The sequence below is a fragment of the Natrix helvetica genome (assembly GCF_964273705.1).
Source record: "Natrix helvetica genome assembly, chromosome: 1".
In the NCBI taxonomy this organism is placed as follows: Eukaryota; Metazoa; Chordata; class Lepidosauria; order Squamata; family Natricidae; genus Natrix; species Natrix helvetica.
In genome coordinates, this window is record NC_138548.1 from 103,207,060 (window position 1) to 103,232,378 (window position 25,319).

Below are 25,319 nucleotides of genomic sequence, written 5' to 3' on the forward strand. Positions count from 1 at the left end.
TGGTGCCTTCTACATTTATCAACAATTTGAAATAACACATTTGGTCTTAATTATTTCTTTAATGACAGTTTTCCTCAGCCTTCCATGATCTTTTGAACTAACTCCTAGTAGACCCAAATACTACAGAATTAGTTCACCAGGAATAGCTTTTCCACATTAGAGTTTAGTAACAGGTGCAGTGTCATTAAAGAGCCAATTCTTTCTTATGCAGACAAGATTGTTCTGATAAAGTACTGCATGACGTTTCCATCAACTTTATGGTGCTGCTATTTGAATTAACTTGTAAAACCTTAAACCATTTAGGTGAAGCTGCCTGAAGGAAGTATTTCCTTCCAGATTACTGCCAGGACACAGAATTTTAACCTGAGCAACTAATTAGAGTAAAAGTGGTTGACAGATATTAAACCTTCTTGCTTGTTTGCTGGCAAAGCTCATCTATTGAGAAAAAAAAATTCAGTTGGTTATAATGTTAGACTACAGGAAATCTTTTCCCCACAGGATTTTTCCAGTTTGGTACTTTCCTGATTTGTTTTCATAATTTGTTTTCATGAAGTGAATATCATGTTGTTAAAATGCATTGCTTTTAATTGAAAAATGCTTATATGTGAGAAAGACAATTATTATGACTGCTTGTGTACTGTAAATGCATGGGATTGTGCTGGAAGAAAAGAAGTAAAACACTTATAAAAAGAATAAGTATTTTAAATCTGTAGTATTAAATTTCTTGATTGTATATACGCTCATACCGGTAGTTAAAGTATAACAGCACCTCCTTTAAGACTTCTGGCATCTTAATCAGTTTTTAAAATTATTTTTGAATGGTCAGATTATGCATAGCTTCTCTATTTTGGTGTATATAATATAGATATAAAGAGTAAAATGCTTATACATACGGAAAATTATGTATTTGCATAAATTAGGTTACACATATTACATCTCTCTCTCTGACATGTACCAGTATATGAAATATAAATTCCAAAACGCCAACATTTTTAAACAACAAACAAATCCACAAAACGACATTGAAAAAGTGTATTTAAAAAACACTAACACATATACACATATGTATAAGTGATAAATATATTACAGCAATATTAATTTCCCGCCCCTTTCAAAACAGCCTCGCAAAATTTTAAACTACTAATTCTATTTGCAGATTAACCAATCATCTTACCTACTATATTAATGACAAAATAGTTAACAAGTAGAGCAATAATTTAAAAAGCAAAATGATTGTTTCAAAACCTCCTGTTTACAAACTGTCATTGTAATCAACTCGTAAAAAGTTTCCCATGGCTTCTTAATTAACCCAAATCATCCCAATAACACTGATTTGTATTTTAACTTTAAAAAAAAATAGTAAAGAAGAAAAGAAATATGAACTTCAAACAATATAATTTTGGCACACTTTGGTAACGTACTATTTATACAACAAAACTGTGCTGCTGCATTATACAATACATATGTATCTCTTGCGATATGTTTTGTGCCTGTCATTGTCAAGCATATATTAACTATTTGCACTTGACTAAACATAGAGTTAAAAACAAATTCAGTTTAAATATATTGTTACTTATATCTCACAGGGGGGAAAGGCAAAGCTTATCACAAAACTCATTAATTTGGAATGTAACTTGCACTAACAATTTGCTCCTGGAATTTAAAGGGCAGCCAGGAGATGGCATGTGACCTTTAATAGGAAAGATTTATATAAGAAGGGAGTTGAGAGGAAATGAGATTCAAAACCTAGATTTTTTTCTTCAGGATTTTAATATTTAGAGTATACTATTTAAGCAGAAAAGTCTACAACTAAATGGTATTTGTGGCTGATTCTTCATTTCAATTTGTGTGCTATGGATATAAAATTCTTCCAGATTTTGTAATACAGTCCTTAAATTGATATTATGTACGACCAATGCTAATGTTGGACTGCAATTCAACTATTGTATTGATTATGTAAAGAAAACATATTTAAGTGTACCTTATTAGATCATTAATAACTTGTACATGATTTGTAGAATTTTGTATTATGAGTTACTGTATTTTTTGGACTATAAGAAGCTCCAGACTATAAGACACATCTGGTTTTTGGGGAGAAAACTAGGTGCAGGGAAAAATCTGCCTCCCAGCAATTTGCCTTCTTGCAGCAAACAGCAAACAGCCTGGTCAGCTTCAGCACAGTCTGATTTAGCACGAGCAGCTGATTGGCGGTTGGATCGGCCTCCCAGAATACAGGCTGCGGAGATCACCACTGCCTATCGCTGCTGCCACCTATTGCCGTCTCCATGTGCCCCATGTTCGGCCTCCATGTGCCCCCTCTTCAGCTCATTCCAAGCGGCAGGGATCTCCGCCACTGGCTATCCTTGCTGCCTGGAACAGGCCAAAAATGGGGCATGCAAAGGCCAAAAACAGGACACACGGAGACCGAAAATAGGGTGTGCAGAGGTGACAATAGGTGACAGTGGTGATTGGTGGCAGCAGTGATGTGCAGTGGCGATCTCCGCAGCCTGAAACAGCTGATAGATGGCATTCTGGGAGTCAGATCCAATCACAGCTGATCATGCTAAATCAGGCTGTGCTGAAGTTGACCAGGTTGTTTGCTATTTGCTGCAAGGAAGCAAATTGCTGGGAGGCAGAGGCCGAAGGGTGGGAGTCGGCGGGTAGGCAGGCCTTCAGCAACATTCACTGTATAAGATGCATAGACATTTCCACCCACTTTTTTGGGGAGGGAAGTGTGTTTTATACACCAAAAAATATGGTATATATTGCATGTTTTAAGGCATAAGAAAATCCATCTTAATTGTAAAAAGTACATTGTAAACAGACATTAATTGTATGTGCCCTAATATTGTATTTTGGTTGACATCTGTTTTTGTTTGACATTCATATTTTTATATTTTCAACAGATCTAATTATTCATTATGCATAAGTTGAAAGTATCTTGTTTTAATTGTGGTTTAAAAGAATAAAGTGTGGATAATTGATGTGGCAATATCAAGAATAGCATAGAACAGTGATGACGAACCTTTTCGGCACTGAGTGCCCAAATTGAAATGTGCACACACATGCCCACACCAGAAACCCAAAAACCAGCTGGCTGGTGTGCATGCATGCACTGGCCAGCTGGTCTTCGGGTTGCCAGTGCGTGCAAGCGTGCAAAGACCAGCTGACCAGCGTGCGTGTGCATGCTAGAAACCTGAAGAGCACTTGGCAATAATTTATGTGCCCACAGACAAGGCTTTGCATGCCACCTCTGGCACACGTGCTGTAGGTTCGCCATCACGGGCATAGAAGACAAAGAATTGGAGAAATCAAGAAGTATAAAGATCTGAAAATTGAAATGGAAAGATTATGGCATAAGTCATCTGTGGTAGTTCTAGTGGTTGTGGGCAGTTCTAGATTTCATTGAGTGAGCATTCTAACCTAGTAAAACAAAACAAAACACAGTTTGACAGTGAGTTACCCATTGGAATGTACCTTATAATATATATTATATGGAATATTGTCATTAGGCATTATCAATCTCTGTTAACCTTAAAATGTTTTCTATGCTTTTGAATACCTTTCTAATAGAAATGTTTACTGCTAATAATTTCCGTGTTGGCATTTTTAAGAGTGAAATCACATATATGTCTTTTCATATTTAGTATGATAGAAGCTCTATAATCTAAGACTTGCAAAAAGAAGACATTAAATGGATAATTGAAAGAATGCATAGAAATCAGTTAAAGTTTGTTAAAGTCAATGACCTAATAAATTTATTATGGCCAGGAATGTTATGGCAGTCAGATCTTCCTAGATCTGAGTAGGAATAATCAAGGTCATCACAAATTTATATCTAAACATTAGAAGAATTCACTGTGTACATTACCCTCAATGTTGTTTGTTTGCTTTTTAATTTGTATAGTCTGCATTTTTAAAGGAAATGTAGATGCATGATCCGATAATGTCATTTTAATTTTTGAAGTATTTTTGTTTACATTGAAATATGATGAGCCCACTATTATGAATGGTAGCCTTAATGCAGATTTACAAATAGTTGTAAATGTGATGGTTCATATCACAGAATCATAGAATGGAAGAGGCCAGCAAGGCCATTAAGTCTAACCTTCAGGTAAGGGCAGGAATACAGATTAAAGTGTCTGGCCAGATGGCTACTTGAATGCATCCAGGAAGAGGATCTCACCATCCTTCTGGATAAGTAATTCTACTGTTGAACAGTTTTCCCCCCAACATGCATTTGGAATTCTGCTTTTTTTGTAACTTAAGTCCATTATTCATGGTCTTACACTCTGAAATGTTAGGAAACCATTGATCTTTTATATGAGCATCTTTCAAGTATTTGGAGAGTGCCGTCATGATCTCATTGAATCATCTTTTCTCTTACCCAGCTCCTTCAATCTCTCATCCTAGATTTTACTCTCTAGTCCCCTGAATATCTTTGTTACCCTTCTTTTAAAGTGTTCTATTTTCTTGAATTCTTCTTAAAGTGTGATTTGAAGACTTGGATACAGTAATTAAGGTGGTATCAGAAGAAAGTAGAACAGAATGAAAATAGAGGTGAAACTTGAAAAATTAGAATATCGTGCAAAAGTTCATTTATTCAGTAATGCAACTTAAAAGGTAAAACTAATATATGAGATAGACTCATTACATGCAAAGCAAGATAGTTCAAGCCGTGATTTGTCATAATTGTGATGATTATGGCTTACAACTCATGAAAACCCCAAATTCATAATCTCAGAAAATTAGAATATTGTGAAAAAGTGCAATATTCTAGGCACAAAGTGTCCCATTCTAATCAGCTAATTAAGCCATAACACCTGCAAAAGGTTCCTGAGTCTTTAAATGGTCTCTCAGTCTGGTTCAGGAGGAATCACAATCATGGGAAAGACTGCTGACCTGACAGTTGTACAGAAAACCATCATTGACACCCTCCATAAAGAGGGAAAGCCTCAAAAGGTAATTGCAAAAGAAGTTGGATGTTCCTAAAGTGCTGTATCAAAGCACATCAATAGAAAGTTATGTGGAAAGGAAAAGTGTGGAAGAAAAAGGTGCACAAGCAGCAGGGATGACCGCAGCCTGGAGACGATTGTCAGAAAAAGGCCATTCAAAAGTGTTGGGGACTTTCACAAGGAGTGGACTGAGGCTGGAGTCAATGCATCAAGAGCCACCACACACAGACAGATCCTGGACATGGGCTTCAAATGTCGTATTCTGATGAGAGCAACTTTTGCATCTCATTTGGAAACCAAGGACGTATGGAGGAAGAATGGAGAGGCACACACTGCAAGATGCTTGAAGTCCAGTGTGAAGTTTCCACAGTCTGTGTTGATTTGGGGAGCCATGTCATCTGCTGGTGTTGGTCCACTGTACTTCATTAAGTCCAGGGTCAACGTAGCCATCTACCAGGAGATTTTGGAGCACTTCATGCTTCCTTCCGCAGACTATGGGGATGCTGACTTCATTTTCCAGCTGTCCACACTGCCAAAAGCACCAAAACCTAGTTCAATGACTGTGGGATTACTGTGCTTGATTGGCCAGCAAACTCGTCTGACCTGAACCCCATAGAGAATCTATGGGGCATTGCCAAGAGAAAGATGAGAGACATGAGACCGAACAATGCAGAAGAGCTGAAGGCTGCTATTGAAGCATCCTGGTCTTCCATAACACCGCAGCAGTGCCACATGTTGATAGCTTCCATGCCACACCGCATTGAGGCAGTAATTGCTGCAAAAGGGGCCCAAACCAAGTACTGAGTACATATGCATGCTTATACTTTTCAGAGGTCCGATATTGTTCTATGTTCAATCCTTGTTTTATTGATTGCATGTAATATTCTAATTTTCTGAGATTATGGATTTGGGGTTTTCATGAGCTGTAAGCCATAATCATCACAATTATGACAAATCATGGCTTGAACTATCTTGCTTTGCATGTAATGAGTCTTATCTCATATATTAGTTTTACCTTTTAAGTTGCATTACTGAAATAAATGAACTTTTGCACGATATTCTAATTTTTCGAGTTTCACTTGTATTATTTTCCATGATTTGGAAATTACAGATGTGGATGAAGTCTAAAATTTATTTATAGTACTTTCTTTACAGGTACAATACATTGCTGGCTCATATTCAGATTCAAGTTCTATCTCACAAATACTCTTACGTGTAGTCAGATATCCCATATCCTCTATCAGTACACTTACTCTGGGCATCAGCAAGGATTATTATAGTTTCTACACTGCATTATGCTGTTTGTTTCTCCTGTTTGTTGGCTGTAGGAGACTTTAATCTCAAGATAAAGGTACAGAAAAAGAACTTCATTACCCTTAATTAAAAAGTGCATACAGATAATGTACAGGTTACTTTTAGTTTTCTTCTGTGGCACTGAATGTTGCAAACAATATGTCATGATCACACTTCTTGTTCCTTGAGTATCTTTTTAGTTGATTATACATTTAAAGTTGCATCTTGATATATTCATCCCTCTAGGAATTATGTAAATACAGTAACATCTTCAACATTGAATCCTACAGGAATTGAATCATGACAATTGAGAGTTAATCATATGAAATTAGTGTGTTGTACCCATGACACACAGAACAGTTTTACACCTACCTGCTGCACTCAAACACCAGCTCTGTTACAACATGTAGTTATATAGTTTTGCTAGGTTTTGCACAGCAGCACTGAAGATGACCTATCTTAACAAATCAATTTTAATGAACAGCAGTTGGATAAGAGGCAGTTGCACTTCCAGGCTTGCAAATTGGCAGGTGTGTCAAACTCCCCTTCGCTAAACCGGGGATGAACGTGGCCAGCATGTGATGCATCCAGCATGCGGACTGCAAATTTGACACCCCTGGTACATGGGAATGACCTTGGGAGACAGGAGGAGAAGCCAAAGTCAGAAAAAAATGGAATGCTATTTCCAGGCTTATGAAAATGCATGGCTTTCTTAAACAAGGTCTGGTTATTTTTTTAAAAATAAGAGGGTTAAATGTGTTAATGCAAGCAATACAAACTGAAGTTTTGGTCGCCCTGATGTAAAAAAGATGTGGAGATCCAGATAGAGTGCAGAGAAGAGCAAAAAAAGATAATTAGGGGACTGGAGGCTAAAAGATATGAAGAATGATTGCAGGAACTGGGTATGTCTAATGAAAAGAAGGACAAGGGATGACATAATAGCAGTGTTCCAATATCTCGGGCTGCCACAAAGAAGAGGGAGTCAAGCTATTCTCCAAAACACCTGAGGGCAGGACAAGAAGCAATGGGTGGAAACTATTCATGGAGAGAAGCAACCTAGAACTAAGAAATTTCCTGACAGAACAATGAATCAGTGGAACAACTTGCCTCCAGAAGTTGTGAATGCTCCAACACTGAAGTTTTAAAGATGATATTGTCTGAAGCGGTGTAGGTTTTCCTGCCTAAGCAGAGAGTTGGAATAGAAGACATCCAAGGTCCCTTCCAACTCTTATTCTGATTTTTCCCACCCTGAAATGTGATCTGGTGTGGTGTAGACAGGTCCTTGTGGCATTCAGTGTGAATTCTGATTTTAAAAATGTGCTTTTGAAAACTTTTCATTAAATGTGAGTAGTTTGTTTTCATTTCCAAATGACATTTTATATTGGAATAAAATATTTCCTCTATGCTTTTCTCTAGTTACTTAGTGTGATGATAAACATATTGAAAGATAGTTTGTTACAATGCCAGAATGATAGGAACTTTATTCAAATACTTTTTAAAAGCAAGATTACACTATAGCGTTTGTTCATTTTCATTTTGTTTATATCTAAGACAAAGAGTCTATGTTGGATGCTATATATATCTTAATACTGCATCCATAACAGAGGTGGTATTCAGCAGGTTCTGACCAGTTCTGGAGAACCGGTAGCGGAAATTTTGAGTAGTTCAGAGAACCGGTAAATACCACCTCTGGCTGGCCCTGCCCCATCTATTCTCTGCTTCCCGAACCCCAGCTGATTGGGAAGAAATGTGGATTTTGCAGTAACCTTCCCCTGGAGTGGGATGGGAATGGAGATTTTACAGTATCTTTCCCCTGCCGTGCCCACCAAGCCACACTCACAGAACCGGTAGTAAAAAAAAAATGAATCCCACCACTGATCCACAGTGTATGCAATAGAACTGAATTATAAGCAAGGTGGTTTGTCTTGAATAAAGTATATTATTTAAATTATTGTTAAATTCTACAAACTTCAGCAATAACTTGTCAGTTGAAAATATATTAAGAACTCTAAATACTAAATGCTGTCATTTCAAAACAGCATTTATATTTAGAGTTCTTAATATAACATGGCACTATGCAGTTTATTTCTTTGACGACTTTTTTAATGGGAAAAATAAAATTCTAGAACTTCATTTTGATATTTGATATTTGACTTTTCCTTTTATTTGTAGGCTCAACAGATGGCTTGGGGAAAATAATACAGAGATTTCCCTTAAAAGATTTGGATGATACTCCTTTTCCACAGGGAATAGAGTTGGTAAGTTGATCTGTAGCATGCATTTATAAACCTTTAATTCTGGGTTTGTACATCTCACATCCCATTTTGCCATAAGGTTAGCTTAGCTTCAACTGTAAATTTATATTGTGAACAAATCATTGCTTTGCGTATTAGAACTTATTAGGACATGTGAATGTGAGATTCTGGACTTCATTTTTTTTGGTGTTCATTTTTGAAAGAAAAAAATCATAATATCCCAAATTTGCCAGATTTCAAAAAAAGAGGAGTGGAGGCACAGAACAAATGTTGATGTTAATATTTTCTTCTGAATTAAAAACTAGTATAAGTACTATAATAGACTTTCTGTGAATTGAGAACTGCTGGGCTGCTTTCCTTTTTTTTTAGTAATAATGGCATTTTTATTGTAGTGCACAATTTCATGTATGGAGAAAGGTCTGGACTATGATGGTTTTGCATCCAAAAATGCCATATTTCATAAAGTAGTTTTAAATCAGTGAGCTGGAGACCATTCATCTCAATTTTCACCAGAAATGTTTAAGACTTTATTATTTAGAAGATTGTCAGTATATAATTCCCACCAGGCATGTATGGATTATACATTATCTGCACTGTAAATATAAAGGCACAGTCAATCCAACTTAATCAACCATTTCAATTTGACATGAGTACCATCTGTGTAGAAGCCAATTCCACAATAGAACTTCATACAACATAGTAATGTAATAGTATTCTCCTTGGATAATTACTCTAAAATATGTAGCATCTATATACAATATTTAAAATCCTATTTAGGGATCCTATATGCAGACATTGTGCATATTTAGATTGACATCCAGGGTAAGGCATATATTAGTGTTATAGCAGCCATATGGCATAAAGGCTTTCTGGCACTCATGCATACAGTAAGGCGAAGTGTAAACATAGTTCTTTGGTTCGGAGCCATAAAAGGAAATGCTTATCACTATACATTTGCACATGCAAGACTAACTGTGAGCTTCCTTTTCTTATAAACAAGATCATGATATTCTGACATAAATTGTAGACGGATATGCATAGTAACCCATTATTTTGGTGTTTTAATACTTCCATACATACTGTGGGAACATTTTTTTTCTGTTTCTTGTAAAAGTCACATTGTCAGGAAAATATTTGTAGAGATGTGATTCAAAAATTTAGCATAATGAATTCTTGGCTAAGAAGCATTTGTATGATGGGAAAAGAATACAATAAGAACAATCAATTCTGAAGTTTTATTATATACATTCAAAAAGGCTTCTCTTTAAATTATAGTTGTATTTATATTAGTAAATAGGAACTTCCAAGAAAGTTGTTTGCCTTTTGAAAACAGGTAATACTTCACAGAATCTCTTGATGCTAAGGATGTTACAACAATATATAGAGTTGTTGTTTTTACATTTTTTTATTTAGGTATATTTACAGTTATTATTTTTATACTGTGGCATTTTATGTAATTTGTTGAAAGCTAATAACAGTTCAATTCATAGTCAAAACAACTTTATAAACAATGCACTGTAAACTCATTGCAATATCTCATATACAAACCTAGCTTACATATGAACTTAATGGCTTACAAAGTTGATGATTATTAAATAACTATAAAAATTTCCATGGGTTTTGATAAAAGTGATAAATAGCATTTCTATTACTTCTTTTACAATTGCTGCTTAGATTAGTATTGGCTGTCTGATATGCTTTTTTCTTTCTTTTATCATAGAGACTCAAAGTATTATACATGGGTTTTATGTGTGTCTCCATCCTTTTCTTTTTCAAATCTAAGTCTCCTTTGCTTCAATAGGTTGCAATCTTGTAGCACTGAGCCATAATCAAGAAGTTCTTTTTTATTTTATGAGAAGTGAGGGAATAATGAAAAATCACATCTTGTTTTTAGAAATAATGTAATGTAGAATTCTATTTGTTCAAAACTATTTCTAAAGACACAAATACATAATTTCTTCCTTCCTTACAAATGACGTTACATTTATTGCCAAATGGATGATGGATGGGACACTTTATCCTAGCTCCATACCCTCTGATCAGTTTTTTAAAAGCCAATTTATTTTTTAGTCTGTGGAATTTGTACTAGTCACTGTAGTCCAGGTTTATAATATTATTGTCTGTTAATTTTCATACAGCTGAAAATTTAAAATTAAAAAAAATGACCTTAAATAAATTAGAATAGGCACTTCATTTAAAACAAAAATTCCAAAAAGTTGCATCATTTTGCATTATCAAAATATGTGTACTAAGGAAACTTTGTGTTACATTTCCAGTGATTCTGAGAAAGTTGAATTCCGAGAGCTAAAAATGTATTTAGAGTTCACAATGTTCTAAAACTGAATTTTAGTTCTGTCATTTTTAATCTCACATCATATGTTTCTTCATGTCCGTTAGTAGAATTACATTCATTTTTAAAAATATAAATCTCTAAACTAAACTGCATTGTTTTCTAAGGTTCAGAACAGGAAGCATATCCATATATAAAATACAGAGTCTTTTCAAAATCAAGTGGATATTTGAATTGCCCACTAAACCGCTTGGCTTAGTGAAATATATTTCAGTTCAAAAGCATTAGTTATTAGCATACCCAGCAATCATGTTTGTACAATTTTTAAAAATATTTTTTAAATATTGTCTTTATTTTTATAAATAGTCAAAGTGGTAGACATATCTAATACTGCTTTCTCATCCTAGTTTCTCCACAGCAGCCATGTGAGGTGAGTGGGGCTGAGAGAGAGTGACTGGCTCAAAATCACCTAGCCAGATTTCATGCCCTTCTAAAGAGCTGTCTTTAATGCTAGTCTATGGTACACTAGTCTTGAATTACTTGAAATAAATTTAGGATGCCAAAATATTGACAAGGCAATATCACATCAGTTTCTGGAAAGATATGCAAAGCACATATTTTTGCTATAAAAAGAAGTGCAGGTCATTCTATTCTATTGAGCTATTTTGTGAACTTTGTTAATTGTTTCATTGAAATGAATTTAAATATTTCTATGTAGTAATAATCTTGTTTTAACCTATCAAACAAGATTGGTTAAATAATTATAATTATAGTCGAATATATAAGACCTTAATCAATATAGTTTTAAAGTAAAATTTTATGATGTCACATTACAGGTCAAAGTTATCTTTAAAAGTCATGATTCCCTTTGTTCCAAATCAGTTTCAACAGATATTTGTCACTGTCATTTCTGAATCTTGTCCCATAACGCCAAATGCAACTAAGCTTAGAGTTCATTTTGGAAAATTTGTTCTTCTAGGTCTAACGTTCTATTTTTTATTGAAGTAAATCTTAATGTTCTATTGTAAAACAAAATCTTCTTGAACAAAATATTTTTATTTCAAATGAGATGATAAGCCAAGTAGTTTAAAAGATAAACTTCCAAAGTAAACAGTGTAATTTAAAGGTCATTAAGTATCTATATCAAAGTACTAAAAAGAAAATGAAAAACTAGTCCAGCAAAAAATAAATAAAAATAGATACTTGGCAGCAAGATAGTGGGGTGGTGGTGGTAGATGGGGGGTAGGAACTATTCATTCCCATTTTAGTTTCTGTCATTCCATTAAAATTATTCATTAGTTAAAATGAGAAATGTATGTTTTATTTATTTATCCGACTCTGCTGAATATCAGTTCTTAGCTTTTTCTTTTCCTTATCTTCTTCATGTAGTCCACCTTGAAATGTTTTTATGATATCCCAGCTCTTGCTTAAATAAATCAATTGTGCTTATTAGTTTAGTTTACTTTATTATCATTGCACCTCGTACGAAATTAAATGCCATCTTCAGTATACATCATACATAAGAAAACTAAAATAAAACAAAAACAGAAATCCTCCACATTCTATACAATTAAATTGAAAACTCTTGATACTGCATTAACATTACACTATACAGTAGAATGCAATATAGTTACTGCTATGGGACATAAGCTATTTTTCAGCCTATTTGTCCTTGTTTTCATTATCCTGTACCATCTGCCAGATGGTAATAGTTCAAAAAAGGAGTGCCCAAAGATTAGATGGATCTTTAAGAATGTTTTGAACATTCTTAAGGCAGTGGGAGCGATAAAGCTCTTCCAAGGAGGGGAGAGGGCAACCAATGATCCTCTGGCTATGATTTTAACCCTCTGGAGTGCTCTCCTATCTGCCACTGTGCAATTGGCAAACCATCCCCAGGTGCAGTAAGTTAAGATACTATCTCTATAGTGCAGCGGTAGAAGGTCACCTACTAATTAAAATGTGAACTGTATGTTTTCCAGTAGAATCGAGGGAGGGGTTCCGCATGGGTTTTGTCACAGCCTGATTGGTCCATAGACTGAGGGAAATTTCTATAATATTCCTCCATTTCCCATTGGCTCCCAGTTTCCTCTCAGTCTTTTGGTCCAAGCACTGCTTTGGCTCCTAGGTAGGAAACCTTCAAATTATTGTAAAACTTGCTAAAATTCATTGATTTGATTGGATTAATTGAATAATCTAAATTACTAAATTTATCTCAGCTGCGGCCCCTAGGAACAGTTGTTTCTGTTTCATGCGTGATAGGAGAGCCCTTTGGGGTGCCGCACCTCCTACCCTGCGGGGCCAGGAGCCCTGTCCGATTCCCGGGCCAGCGTGGATGACGGGCTTCAAAGCGCAGCTTTCCGGGAGCTAGATTGTGAGTTCGACAGAAGAACAATCAAGCCGCATAACTTAAAAGGCAAACCGTGGCTTTTTTTCTGGCGCCGGGAGTCTCCTTGTGGCAAGCGGCACTTCTATTGATTGTGCTGCCTTCCTGCTGCTCCGAACTTGCCCGAACACGTGGATCGTGAGTCATGGTGGTTAAAAGACAAGCCGTGGCAATTAAAAGGCAAGCTGCGGCCATTCCTAAGGCTCTCGGCAGCGCGATCGGAGGCTGTGAGGGCCATTTTGAAGTGCCCATGTGGAGGCAGCCATTTACAGAAGCCTCATGGTCAGGTACTCCGCTCCCTGCATGCGGCCATTGATCGAAGCCGGCAGGTCCTTATCTAGAATGTGGCCCACAGCTCCCGAAGGCCCAGGCATCGGCAGGATCTACAGTGGCCTTGATTACTCTGACACGTGAGTGGCTACAATGGCAGCAACAAGATCCAAGCTTCCACGGGCCCCATCAGAGGCTCCAAGCGAAGTCAGAGAAGAGCAATTAGACAGGCCCAAAACCAGGGCCGTGGCTTTTAAGCCCTTGGCTGACCAACGCCCTTCCAGAGCCCCCACTAGGGATGAGCTTAGACAACAGAGGGCACTGGAGAAAACAATCGCCAGGGCAGAAAAGCAAGCCCAGTCCACTAGGCCCAACTCTGCCAGCAGATCCAGATCTCTTATCAGGCCCTTATCTCTTCACTCGGGTTCCCCTCCTAGAGGTTTCAGCCCATCTTCCCCTTCTCCTGCTAGATCCCACAGGCACTCCAGGCAGGAAGTTTTTTCTTCCCCCTCCATCTTCCCAAGAGCCACTGGGGGTGGTGGATCACTTGCAGGGCCCCTCTAGGTCCTACCATACCTCTTCAGGGCTAGCTGCTCAGGAACCTCCTGTTCCGGGTCCATCACAAGATGACCTTGAGGACCTGGATCTCCTTCCTGAAAGTATTAGGAGGCTCATATCTACAGCTATAACACAGGGTATTGCTACGGGTCTGTCCCAGAGAGAAAAGGCATCACAATCTGACAGGGCCTCAGTGGCTCATCACAGACAGCACTACGCTAGGCCCCCCTCCCCATCCATGGTCAGCGAAGGCTCCATTTTGGGGGAGGAGACCCATCAAGACATGGGGTTTTTGGAGGATGAGGACTCAGTTCCTGCTGATCTTCCAGCCTTTCCTGGCCTTTTTCCACTGGTCATGTTCAAGACACTTTTACACAAGGCCAGGAAGACCACTAAGATTGGAACTGGGGACCTGACGGTCCCTCAACCTAGGGATCCATATCTGGCAATGTTTTCTAACACCGCCACAAACAAGGAGGAGATTCCTGCCCCTCCCTTATTTCTAGAGGTGGTAAAGAACCAGTGGGCCCGTCCTTCCACCTTTTCCAATCCTGGTAGCAGCAATCTCCACTTCTACAAAGTAGAGCAGGCCTTTGCCCAAGCTCTACAATTACTAGCAATCGATACCCCAGTAGCAATCCTGGTCTCATCCTCCTCCATAGTCTCAGGAGACACAGCTGATAAGATGAAGCCGGAGGCCAAGCGTGCAGAACTTACCTTGCGTAAGAACTTTAACGCTTCCGCCTGGGCAATCAAATCTGCGGCGGCTTCTTACTTTAATCGCACGACTGTCATGTAGCTATGTCAACTACAGGACCGTATTCCGGTCCAGGATGAGTGTCTGCATCAAGATATCACTAAAATCATAGCCACCTCTCAATTCTCTGCCGATGCGACTCTAGATTCCATACAATATGCTTCTAGAGCTCTTGCCACGTCGGTAACTTCCAGACAGTTACTGTGGTTGCGCAGTTGGCAGATGGACAATAAGGCCAAATGGAATCTGGCGGCTGCCCCTTACACGGGCACTAATCTATTTGGGGAGGCACTAGATCCTATTCTAATAGAGAACAAGGATAAGAAAAAGGTCCTTCCTTCCAATGCCAAGAAGACAGACTCTCGCCCAGCCCATTCTTCTTACAGGGCTCCCGAGACTGACCACCAGCAGAGGTACCATTCCTTTAGGTTTGACAGACAATTCCGACTTCCCTTTTACCAAGACCAAAACAGATACCAAGGTCAGTCCAGGCGGCCCTTTCTTGGGGGGGCGCCATCCCTTCTGCAGGGGAAAATGACTCCAATCCGGATCTCCCCATAGGTGGTCTTTGCGGATCAGTGGGACCTGATCACCACAGAGGCCTGGGTCAGGTCCACCATCAGGAACGGCCTGCGACTGGAGTTCCTCTCCACCCCCCGACACTCTTCAGGGTGTTCCCTCCCTCATGGGACCCGGAACGCCGTGGCCTGATGGATCTAGCTATAAATCATCTTCTCAACATTCAGGTGGTGGAGGCGGTTCCGTTGGCGGAAAGCGGGTTGCGCCATTACTCCAACCTGTTCTTCGTACCAAAGAGCTTGTGGGGCTGGAGGGTGATTCTGGATATCAAGCGTCTAAACCAATATCTAGTCTACAGGTGCTTCAAAATGTCGTCCCTCAGGTCCATTCTTCAGGGGATCCGTCGAGGGCAACATCAACTGGCTGGAGCTGAAGGCGGCTCACCTGGCTCTCCGACACTTCAAAGACTCGATCATAAGACATCACGTACTTCTGACAGACAATGTAGCCACGAAGGCCCACATAAACCTTCGGGCGGGTACCCACTCCCGGAGTCTCTTGCTAGAGGCCCTGAAACTCGGTTCCTGGGCGGAGAGACACTTGTCATCCCTGGTGTCGGAGCACATCTCAGGCACGTCCAACCATCAGCCCGACTGGCTGAGCTGAGCAACACTCGACAACGGCGAGTGGCAACTCCTTCCCAAGTTGTTCCAGAAGATCTGCTGGTGGTTCAGCACCCCGCTAGTGGACTTATTTGCTACCCTGGTGAACTCACACTGCCGAGATTCTTCTCCCGCTTCCAGACCCGAACCATGAGGGCACGGACGCCCTCAGGAGCAGATGGCTGCCAGGCTCCTTTACGCCTTTCCCCCTATTCTCCTTATCCCGGGACCCTCAGGAAGATAGTGACAGAGACGGCACTCATCATCATGCTGGCCCCATATTGGCCCAGACAGCCCTGGTTTGCGGATCTCATCCAGCTATCCGATCCCCCACCCTGTGGAGGATACCTCGATAGGAGATCACCCTGTGCCAGGGGGTCCTGATTCACCTGGAGCCCCAGTGGCTCCACTTGACCGCCTGGCACTTGAGCGGCATCTCCTGAGGAACACTAACCTGTCCTCCAGGGTCATAGCAACCATCGAGGCCTCAAGGTGCCCCTCAACCACTCAGATCTACAATTTCACGTGGTCGGCGTTTGTCAAATGGTACCAACTGCTTGGTATCTGTCCAACCGAAGCCTCGGTGGCTCAGATTCTCGAATTCCTACAGAAGGGATTAGATGGGGCCTCTCCCATAACACCTTTCGTCGTCAAGTGTCTGCATTGTTCTCTGTTCTCGGAGAGAGAGGGTAATTCCACTCTCACCTCCCCCTGATTAAGCAGTTCCTAAAGGTGACGGCAAGTCTCAGGCCTCTCCCAGTACATAGATTTCCCACTTGGGACCTGCCCCTTGTCCTCAGGGCCTTAACGGGAGCTCCATTTGAACCCTTGCAAACAGTCCACCTTAGATTGTTGTCCCTGAAAGTGGCTTTTCTGGTCGCAGTGACGTCGGCCAGAGGCATATCGGAACTGGGCGCTCTGTCATCCAGGGACGATCTATGCCAATTTCACCAGGATAGGGTGGTCCTTCGTCTAGATTCTACATTTCTTCCAAAAGTAAACACTCCATTCCACAGGGCACAAGAGATCATCTTGCCTAATTTTTGTCCTGCCCCTTCTCACGAAAGGGAGCATCTCTGGCACCGATTGGACGTATGCCGCGCCTTGCGCATCTTCCTCAGGTGAACATCAGGGGTGCACAGATTCGAGGCTCTCTTTTTTTTATTAACAATTTTTTATTGGTTTTTACAAATTTTTTCAAGGAAAAAGGATTAAAAAGGGTATAAAAAATTTTGACAGCTACATCTTGCGGGGGAAAGAAGTCCCCCCAAATCCCACAACTTTTACAAAGAAAAAGAAAAACATCAACATTTGAATAAACATTAGCAGTTTTGAGTTTAACACTAAGTCATCAGTATATTCAATCATTTTTGTATCACTTCCATAAAGTTACATTATAACAACAATTGCAATAATGTTTCAAATCACTTTTGTGACCTGAGTCTTTAGATGTTGCATCCCCCCCCCCCCCGTCTACTGGCAGAGCCTCGGCCCCTCCCTCCTTCATTTTTTGTGTACCATCCCCTATTTCGTCTAGGAGAGCATTATGTTTTTAGTGAAAGCCTCCACAACTGTGTTAATTCTAATTCTGCTGCCCTCCCAGAAAATCAGCATACCTTCTGGCAATAACCACCTGAACCAGACTCCTTTATTATATAATTTCTTTCTGCTAAAGAGGAGTATTTCTTCCTCTTATCTCTTACTTTCTTTGGAATCTGTTTAAGAATGGTTATTTCTTTATCTTTATATTTTAATGGTCCCACCCTTTGAGCTCCTAGAACCTCATCTCTTGTGGTCTTTCTAAGAAATTTAACATGGACTTCCCTTGGAATATTGTGTGTTCTAGCGTATGCTGAGTTGATCCTGTAAATCAGGTCAATATCCCACCACAGCTGCTGTTTGTCTCTTTTAATGTATTCAGCTAAAATTGTAGTCATAATCTCCTTAAGATCTTCATTCTCGGTTTCTGGCAAGTTTTGAAATCTAAGGAAAAAATACATCCTTTCAAATTCCATCTTTATCATATGATTTTCAAATTCTATATTCCCCCTCTGGATTGTCTTAACCTCCTCCCTCATCCCAACCGCGCCCTCCTCCAGTACATCTATTCTCTGTTTATTTTGTGTGGTTTGTTGTTGTGTTTCTCTGAGCTGATTGTTTAGGTCTGTCAGTTGTTTTTTCAATTCGTCCTGTCCCTTTAAAAGAGATTGAAGCATTTGGTGAACAGATAAATCCTTTGAGCTCTCTTCAGACGCTTTTGGTTGTAAAATGACACCAATGGTGTCTGTTGCGTAATCGGGCTGGACGTGAAAGATGTTGGGGCCGAAGAAGCCTTGCCAGGCAGTAGTTTTTTATGACCCATCATGAACCTCAGAGACAATTATGCGTCTGTGCAAAGAAATGGCGTCTGTGGAGAAGCACAGCCAGGAGAGATCACAAGGCAGGCAAATCCAGAAGAGAATAAATCTTCTAATGCAGCTCCAAATCAAATAGTTGAATCAAAATATTCCAAATCCAAGGGAAATGCGTAATAAGAGAGGCTCCTGGAGATCTCTAGGGTGGAAACTAGTTCAGAGCCATAAAATCTTCCAAAAGAGGAATCTCATTCATAAAGACAAAGAAGGAGGAGGAAGTTGACCATCTTGGCTCAGCCTTTACAGGAGGTCAGGAAACAACAAGTCCAAAGTTCCCATACATAGTTTAAAGAAGAATCAGTTCAACCATCCTTTCTCTCGCAATTGTGGTAAAAAGTCATTCTCCCATTGCTTAGGGCCGTGATGGCGAACCTATGGCACGCGTGCCACAAGTGGCACGCGGAGCCATTTGTCAGGGCACGCGAGGCGCTGCCCGGTCAGCTGGCCAGCGCGCCTGCGCGCGCTGGCCAGCTGAGTTCACCTTTTTAAAAGCTATTTTTCGCCTTCCCCAGGCTCCAGAGGCTTTATAGGATTCTGGGGAGGGCGAAAAGAGCCTCCCCCGCCCCCCCGGAGGCTTCAGGGAATGTCCCGAGGCTTCCCTGAAGCCTTCGGAACACTTAAAACCAACCTCCGAGCAACCCGGAAGTGACTTCCGGGTTGCTCGGATGGTCGTTTTAAGCGCTCTGAAGGCTTCAGGGAAGCCTCGGGACGGTCCCTGAACAGGCACGAGACGTGCGTTTCCATCGCCCGGGCCCGGATCGCCTCCACTGCGCGGCGCCTCAGGCTCGGCGTCCTTGCGCCCGGCCTTCACATCGCTGCCGCCGCCACCACCGCCGCTAGGACGCAGCCCTCGCCTCCTCCTCCTCTAGCCGCGCCATCGCAAGGATTAAGGCGAAAGGGGGCGGGGAAAGCGAAGGGGGCTTTGTTGTCCTCCTTCTCCTCCTCCTTTCCGCCACCGGCTCGAACGCGGCGCCGGGGCCCGGCAGGCAGCGAACGAGTCGGAGCCTGCCGACTGGAGGAAGAGGGTGAGAGGCGGGTCCTGTGAATGGGGGCAGCAGCGGCGACAATAGTCGTAACTTGCCGGCTGGCCGCCCCGGCTGGGAGACAAAGGAGGGGAAAGGCGGCAGGCAGCCGAGTTGCGACTATTGTCGCCGCTGCTGCCGCCGTTCACAGGACCCCCCTCTCACCGTCTTCCTCCAGTCGGCAGGCTCCGACTCGTTCGCTGCCTGCCGGGCCCCGGCGCCGCGTTCGAGCGTTCCGTGAAGCCTCCGGGGGGGCGGGGGAGGCTCTTTTCGCCCTCCCCAGGCTCCTATAAAGCCTCTGGAGCCTGGGGAAGGCGAAAAAATCATGCAAAGCCCCCTTCGCTTTCCCCGCCCCCGCCCCCTTTCGCCTTAATCCTTGCGATGGCGCGGCTAGAGGAGGGGGAAAGGAGAAGGAGGACGACAAAGCCCCTTTCGCTTTCCCTGTCCGTCCCCCCTTTCGCCTTAATCCTTGCGATGTAGTAAGGGAAGCCTCCGGACGTTCCGTGAAGCCTCCGGGGGGGCGGGGAGGCTCTTTTCGCCCTCCCCAGGCTCCTATAAAGCCTCTGGAGCCTGGGGAAGGCGAAAAAATCATGCAAAGCCCCCTTCGCTTTCCCCGCCCCCGCCCCCTTTCGCCTTAATCCTTGCGATGGCGCGGCTAGAGGAGGGGGAAAGGAGAAGGAGGACGACAAAGCCCCCTTCGCTTTCCCCGTCCGTCCCCCCTTTCGCCTTAATCCTTGCGATGTAGTAAGGGAAGCCTCCGGACGTTCCGTGAAGCCTCCGGGGGGGCGGGGAGGCTCTTTTCGCCCTCCCCAGGCTCCTATAAAGCCCCTGGAGCCTGGGGAAGGCGAAAAAATCATGCAAAGCCCCCTTCGCTTTCCCCGCCCCGCCCCCTTTCGCCTTAATCCTTGCGATGACGTTCCCTGAAACCTCCGGGGGTGGCGGGGAGGTTTTAAGTGTCCCGAAGGCTTCAGGGAAGCCTCCGGACGTTCCCTGAAACCTCCGGGGGTGGCGGGGAGGTTTTAAGTGTCCCGAAGGCTTCAGGGAAGCCTCCGGACGTTCCCTGAAACCTCCGGGGGTGGCGGGGAGGTTTTAAGTGTCCCAAAGGCTTCAGGGAAGCCTCCGGACGTTCCCTGAAACCTCCGGGGGTGGCGGGGAGGTTTTAAGTGTCCCGAAGGCTTCAGGGAAGCCTCCGGACGTTCCCTGAAACCTCCGGGGGTGGCGGGGAGGTTTTAAGTGTCCCGAAGGCTTCAGGGAAGCCTCCGGACGTTCCCTGAAGCCTCCGGGGGGGCGGGGGGGCTCTTTTCGCCCTCCCCAGGCTCCTATAAAGCCTCTGGAGCCTGGGGAAGGCGAAAAAAGCATGCAAAAATGGGCGCGTTGTGCGCGCATGCGCACTGGGGGGCGCATTGCATTATGGGTGCGGCACGCCCGCACACGACCCCCCCGCGCTCCCCCCACTTGTGGCACGCGAGCCAAAAAAGGTTCGCCATCGCTGGCTTAGGGGAAGTGAAAGTAAGTTTTTAACTCTCTCTCTCCTATGAGAGGGAGAGATTTTACAAGTGCCGCTTTTCCGAGGGGGGTGGAAATCCCCCCCTCCAATCTTAACTCTTCCAGAGATTGAATCAAAGTTTTAACAAGACTGCAGTTCATCATTTGAGTAGATTAGTAAAAGACTTGGGGAGACTTCCCACCTCACCGCACTTCAGCTGTATCCTTCAAATTGATTGTTTCCTTCCAGGCTCCGCTCGGCAAAGACGTGCGGTGGCATGCAGCACCACTGTGCACCCCCCATGCTTCCCAGCTCCTGGGGTGAAGCTGGAGACCCCCCCCGCGGCCGCCGCCGATCCAGAGGGTCCCAGCAAGCCGTCCTACGGCAGGACGCCCCTCCAAGGCACCCTGTGCTCCCAAAAGGAGCCCACCGAAAAGACGAGCAGCGGACGTGCACGTCCATCACCTTCGGGCACCGGAAGTCGTCCAGATCCGAGGCTCTCTTTATTTCATTTCAGCCCAGGTCCTTCGGGGCCAGGGTGTCTTCAGTCACTATTGGCAGGTGGCTGAGGCAGGCCATTGTGACGGCCTATGAAGCATCCAGTCGGACCCTTCCCGCAGGGATCATGGCCCATTCCACTCGAAGCGCTGCCACCACGGTGGCATGGGTCACCAGGGCCCCATTCGTGGACATTTGCTGGGCGGCTGCTTGGTCATCACCGAACCCCTTTATCCGCCACTATCGGCTAGACATATTTGCCTCCGCGGAGGCGTCCTTTGGACGCAGGGTCTTCCAGCAGGTGGTAGCCGTCCCTCCTCCTGGGTCCTAACCTTTCCCTCTCTGGGACTAAGCTTAGGTATGTCCCATGTGTAACCCCTCCCTCGATTCTACTGGAAAAAGAATGTTGGTTGTTACCTGAACGTGTCTTTTCAGTAGAATAGAGGGAGGGGTTACGACTCACCCTAGTTAGCATTAGGGATGGCCAGGTGGAGGGCCGGGAGGTCCCGGGGTCTGCTTGTATTTTGCAAGTGCAGTCCTTTGACATCGAGGAAACTGGGAGCCAATGGGAAATGGAGGAATATTATAGAAATTTCCCTCAGTCTGTGGACCAATCAGCCTGTGACAAAACCCATGTGTAACCCCTCCCTCTATTCTACTGAAAAGACACGTTCAGGTAAGAACCAATGTTCTTTTTATTTATTTCTCCTGCTATGCTGAATATCAGTTCTTAGCTTTTTCTTTTCTTCTTCGTGTAGTCCACTTTGAAATGTTTTAATGATATCCCAGCTCTTGCTTAAATGAATCAATTGTGCTTATAATTGTAGTTCGTAAGACATCTTTTCAAACTAAATATTTTTCTAAATTTCTAATGCTGTAGAACATTATTAACCTCCTCTTCTCTGAAAATGATTCTTGGTTATTCCTCATCACTGCTGTTTCTTTTTCTATCATTTGAACATAAATTAGTAAGTGAAGCTCTTATTTTAAGAGTGTCTCAGTTTAGTTTTAAGTAGACTTTAAATTTCCATTGTAAATTTTTCAGAAGTCACTATTTGTAACCTTAGTTTAAAAAGCTACATTTTAAATAATTGAACTGAATTCATTGATACTAGTATTAAACCAAAGTACCAAGCAATTCACCTGATATGTCAAAAAGGTAGAGATATGCACTGTTACAATCAGGTGTCATTTGTTTAGTTGGTTCTTTTTCCCAGATGGGATTAAATCTATGTGTAAGTAATATATAAGACAAAAATATGCTTAAATGTATTATTATCTTCTATGAAAATAGATATGCTAGGTTTAAACTTTGCTATTGTGCATGTGCATTCGTGTGGTGCATAATGAATCACTAAGTCTTTTCTCTAATCATATGTTTGTGGTTTTCAATTCAAGTGCATACAAGTACAAGAATGCATGTATTGCAGAGCAAGTCAATTATGCTGCTAAAGTGCATTTTGGTGAGTTCTTCATCAAAAGCTCCTCTCCTCTTTTCAAACTGAAATGTCAGTGTTTGAGAAAAGCTTAATTTTAATTTTATTTTAAATTATAATCCCAGTCATGCATACTTTAAGTAGTTCACATACTTACACACAGACAGACACAAACATACACAAAGTAATGACAGAGTGGTGACGGTTAGTCGTGGTAAAAAACACATCAATTTATTGTGATTTTTAGAGCTTTATTTAGATTCAGGTGATCCAAACAGATGAAACATATAGTTTTAATTTTGTTACTTCCTAATTTGTTTAAAATTCGATTACATTTTTCCCAAACACCCTGAATTCTTAAATAGAGTGGGAAGAGGATGAAGAGATAGTTTTGTGACTGACAATACTAGTTCTTAGTCACAGTGAATGTTTTTATCAGGACTCTCCAATCATAATACTTTGAGTGTGAGAATGTTGAAATAATGTTGCATAGTTCAGCACTTTCTGTTGTTTTCTGTTCCTGGAGCAAAGAAAGTAAAATGTTTTTGTGATGTTTGTGGGACTGAAGAGAGTGTGGCATTAGTCTATGCTGGGAACATGCTGTATTTTTAAAGCCTCTCTTCCTCCTGTCATCCATCCAAATCCTATTGTACTTTCAACCACTTCCACCTCTTTTTCCATGTTATTTTTACTACTGCTTCTAGCATTTTTATACAAAGTACCAAGCAGCCCTTGTACTTATGCAAAAGCAATTACTTTCTTTAAAATCAGTTCCTCTACATCAGTTCTGATCATTCATTCCTAATTGCAGTTGCATGTAATTATGTATGTAGGTAAGCCTCCAACTTAGTCAGCAGTTCTTAATAGAAAAATTAGACAGTAATGTAATTCCTCTCTCCTAAGGAGGTACACCTAATGGAACTAAGAAGCGCCTTCTCTGTGGTGGCTCCATCCTGTGGAAAATCACATCCACACAGAAAAAATTGCCTCCTACTTGAACACTCTTTTTCAAGGCTCCAAAGATCTGATTTTGCCAATGGGCCTGGGGAACCCAGAGTTTGGGGGTGGGGGGGGTGAGACCATCAAGTTATTGATTGACTGATTATTGTCACTACGGAGCTGGGGGATTATCACATTTTATTGCTTTATATTGGGCTTTTGTAAGCCTCCTGGAATTGGTTAGCCATATAAAATTTCTTAAATAAATCGGTCAAATCATATTAAAAACAATTTTTAAAGGTTGATTTGTTCATTTCTTGAAAGATGCTCAAATAGCTAGAAAGTTTATGTTCAGACAAGCTTTTCCTTTTCTTCAGTCTTTTCATCTGTTCTATCACTAAGTAAAAACCACTGGATATTGTACAAATTTATTATGCACAGTAATAATAAAAAGTCCAGACAGTTTTAGTCCATACAGCAAGATAATATTAGAAGTTACAGAGTTGTCAGAGAAAAGGAGGCATCTTGCTTCAAAATATTGAGTCAACAGTTAGCAACTGGACTTAACAAGCAGTGTTTTAAGTTTTTTTTCCATTGCAAATGTCAGATTGATCTAGTTTTTAGTAATACGTCTTGACTGTCTTTTAAAACTGCATACCAGAAAAGCTTAGTTCACAATGATTGTTCTTGATTCTGGTTGTACTCATATGCTTGCAGAGACTTGCTGATGGATTGAAGTTTCTAAGATGTTATGTTGGATCCTTTCTTTTATCTGTTTCATGACCTTTGTATTAAATTTGACCTCCTTTTCTTTTTTAATAGTGAAATTGGATCTTGTTTAAGAAAAAGGCAGTTCATACTTTTTCCATATTTAGTCATATTCTTGAGGAAAGGTACTCAATAGCAGTGGTTTTTAGAGGGTCAAGGTTAGATGCTTTGCTATTTGCTACCTCTGTAGCAATCTCTTAATTCATCTTTAAAAGATGAAAGTTATCAACCACTCCAAAGTCAGCATCAATTCTTTTGTATGAGGTGATGAAATCTCAGAAATATGTCTTATTCTTTTTATACTCTTACATCTCTGCCCCGATTGAGTTTGTCTTATTTATTCATCTTGTCCTTTCATCAAAGGGGATCAGGCATATATATCACCTTTTAAAAAAAATTTCTTCTATGAGGCATTATTGTGAAGGGCAGGCTAGATCAAGATACTAACTATTCATTACCTGGGAGCTTTCGATTAGAAAAGAAGAAAAACTGTAATATGTGATATACATATAATTTATGTGCATTGTATCTACAGCTGTGATACATCCACCTATTATTTTTGCCATTTATGTTTTTTGATTAATGCCACTTTTACATGAAATGCCATTTCCTATGAAAATATAGAAGAGTAGCCATTGTACCATACGTGGATACTTTGTTAACTTTAACTATACATGATTTGTAAACGAAAAGCAGCATAATATCCTTTTTCTAGGACAAAATATTTGTTCTTATACCAAATCTTAGATGATTGATTCATAGAACAGTGTTGTCTAAGTGGTAACAGCAGCTCTCCAGTTTCAAACTGCAATAT

The 25,319-nt window shown here is 41.4% G+C and overlaps 1 protein-coding gene across 3 annotated transcripts in view; it reads left to right on the forward strand.

Moving 5' to 3' along the window:
- Nucleotides 1-25,319, forward strand: part of SBF2 (SET binding factor 2) — a 211,756-nt gene that overhangs the window by 41,623 nt on the left and 144,814 nt on the right. For all 3 annotated transcript variants that reach the window (XM_081942456.1, XM_081942458.1, XM_081942457.1), the window contains exon 2: nucleotides 8,421-8,506. In XM_081942456.1, coding sequence (XP_081798582.1) covers nucleotides 8,421-8,506 — 86 coding nt within the window. The remainder of the gene's footprint in view (nucleotides 1-8,420; nucleotides 8,507-25,319) is intronic.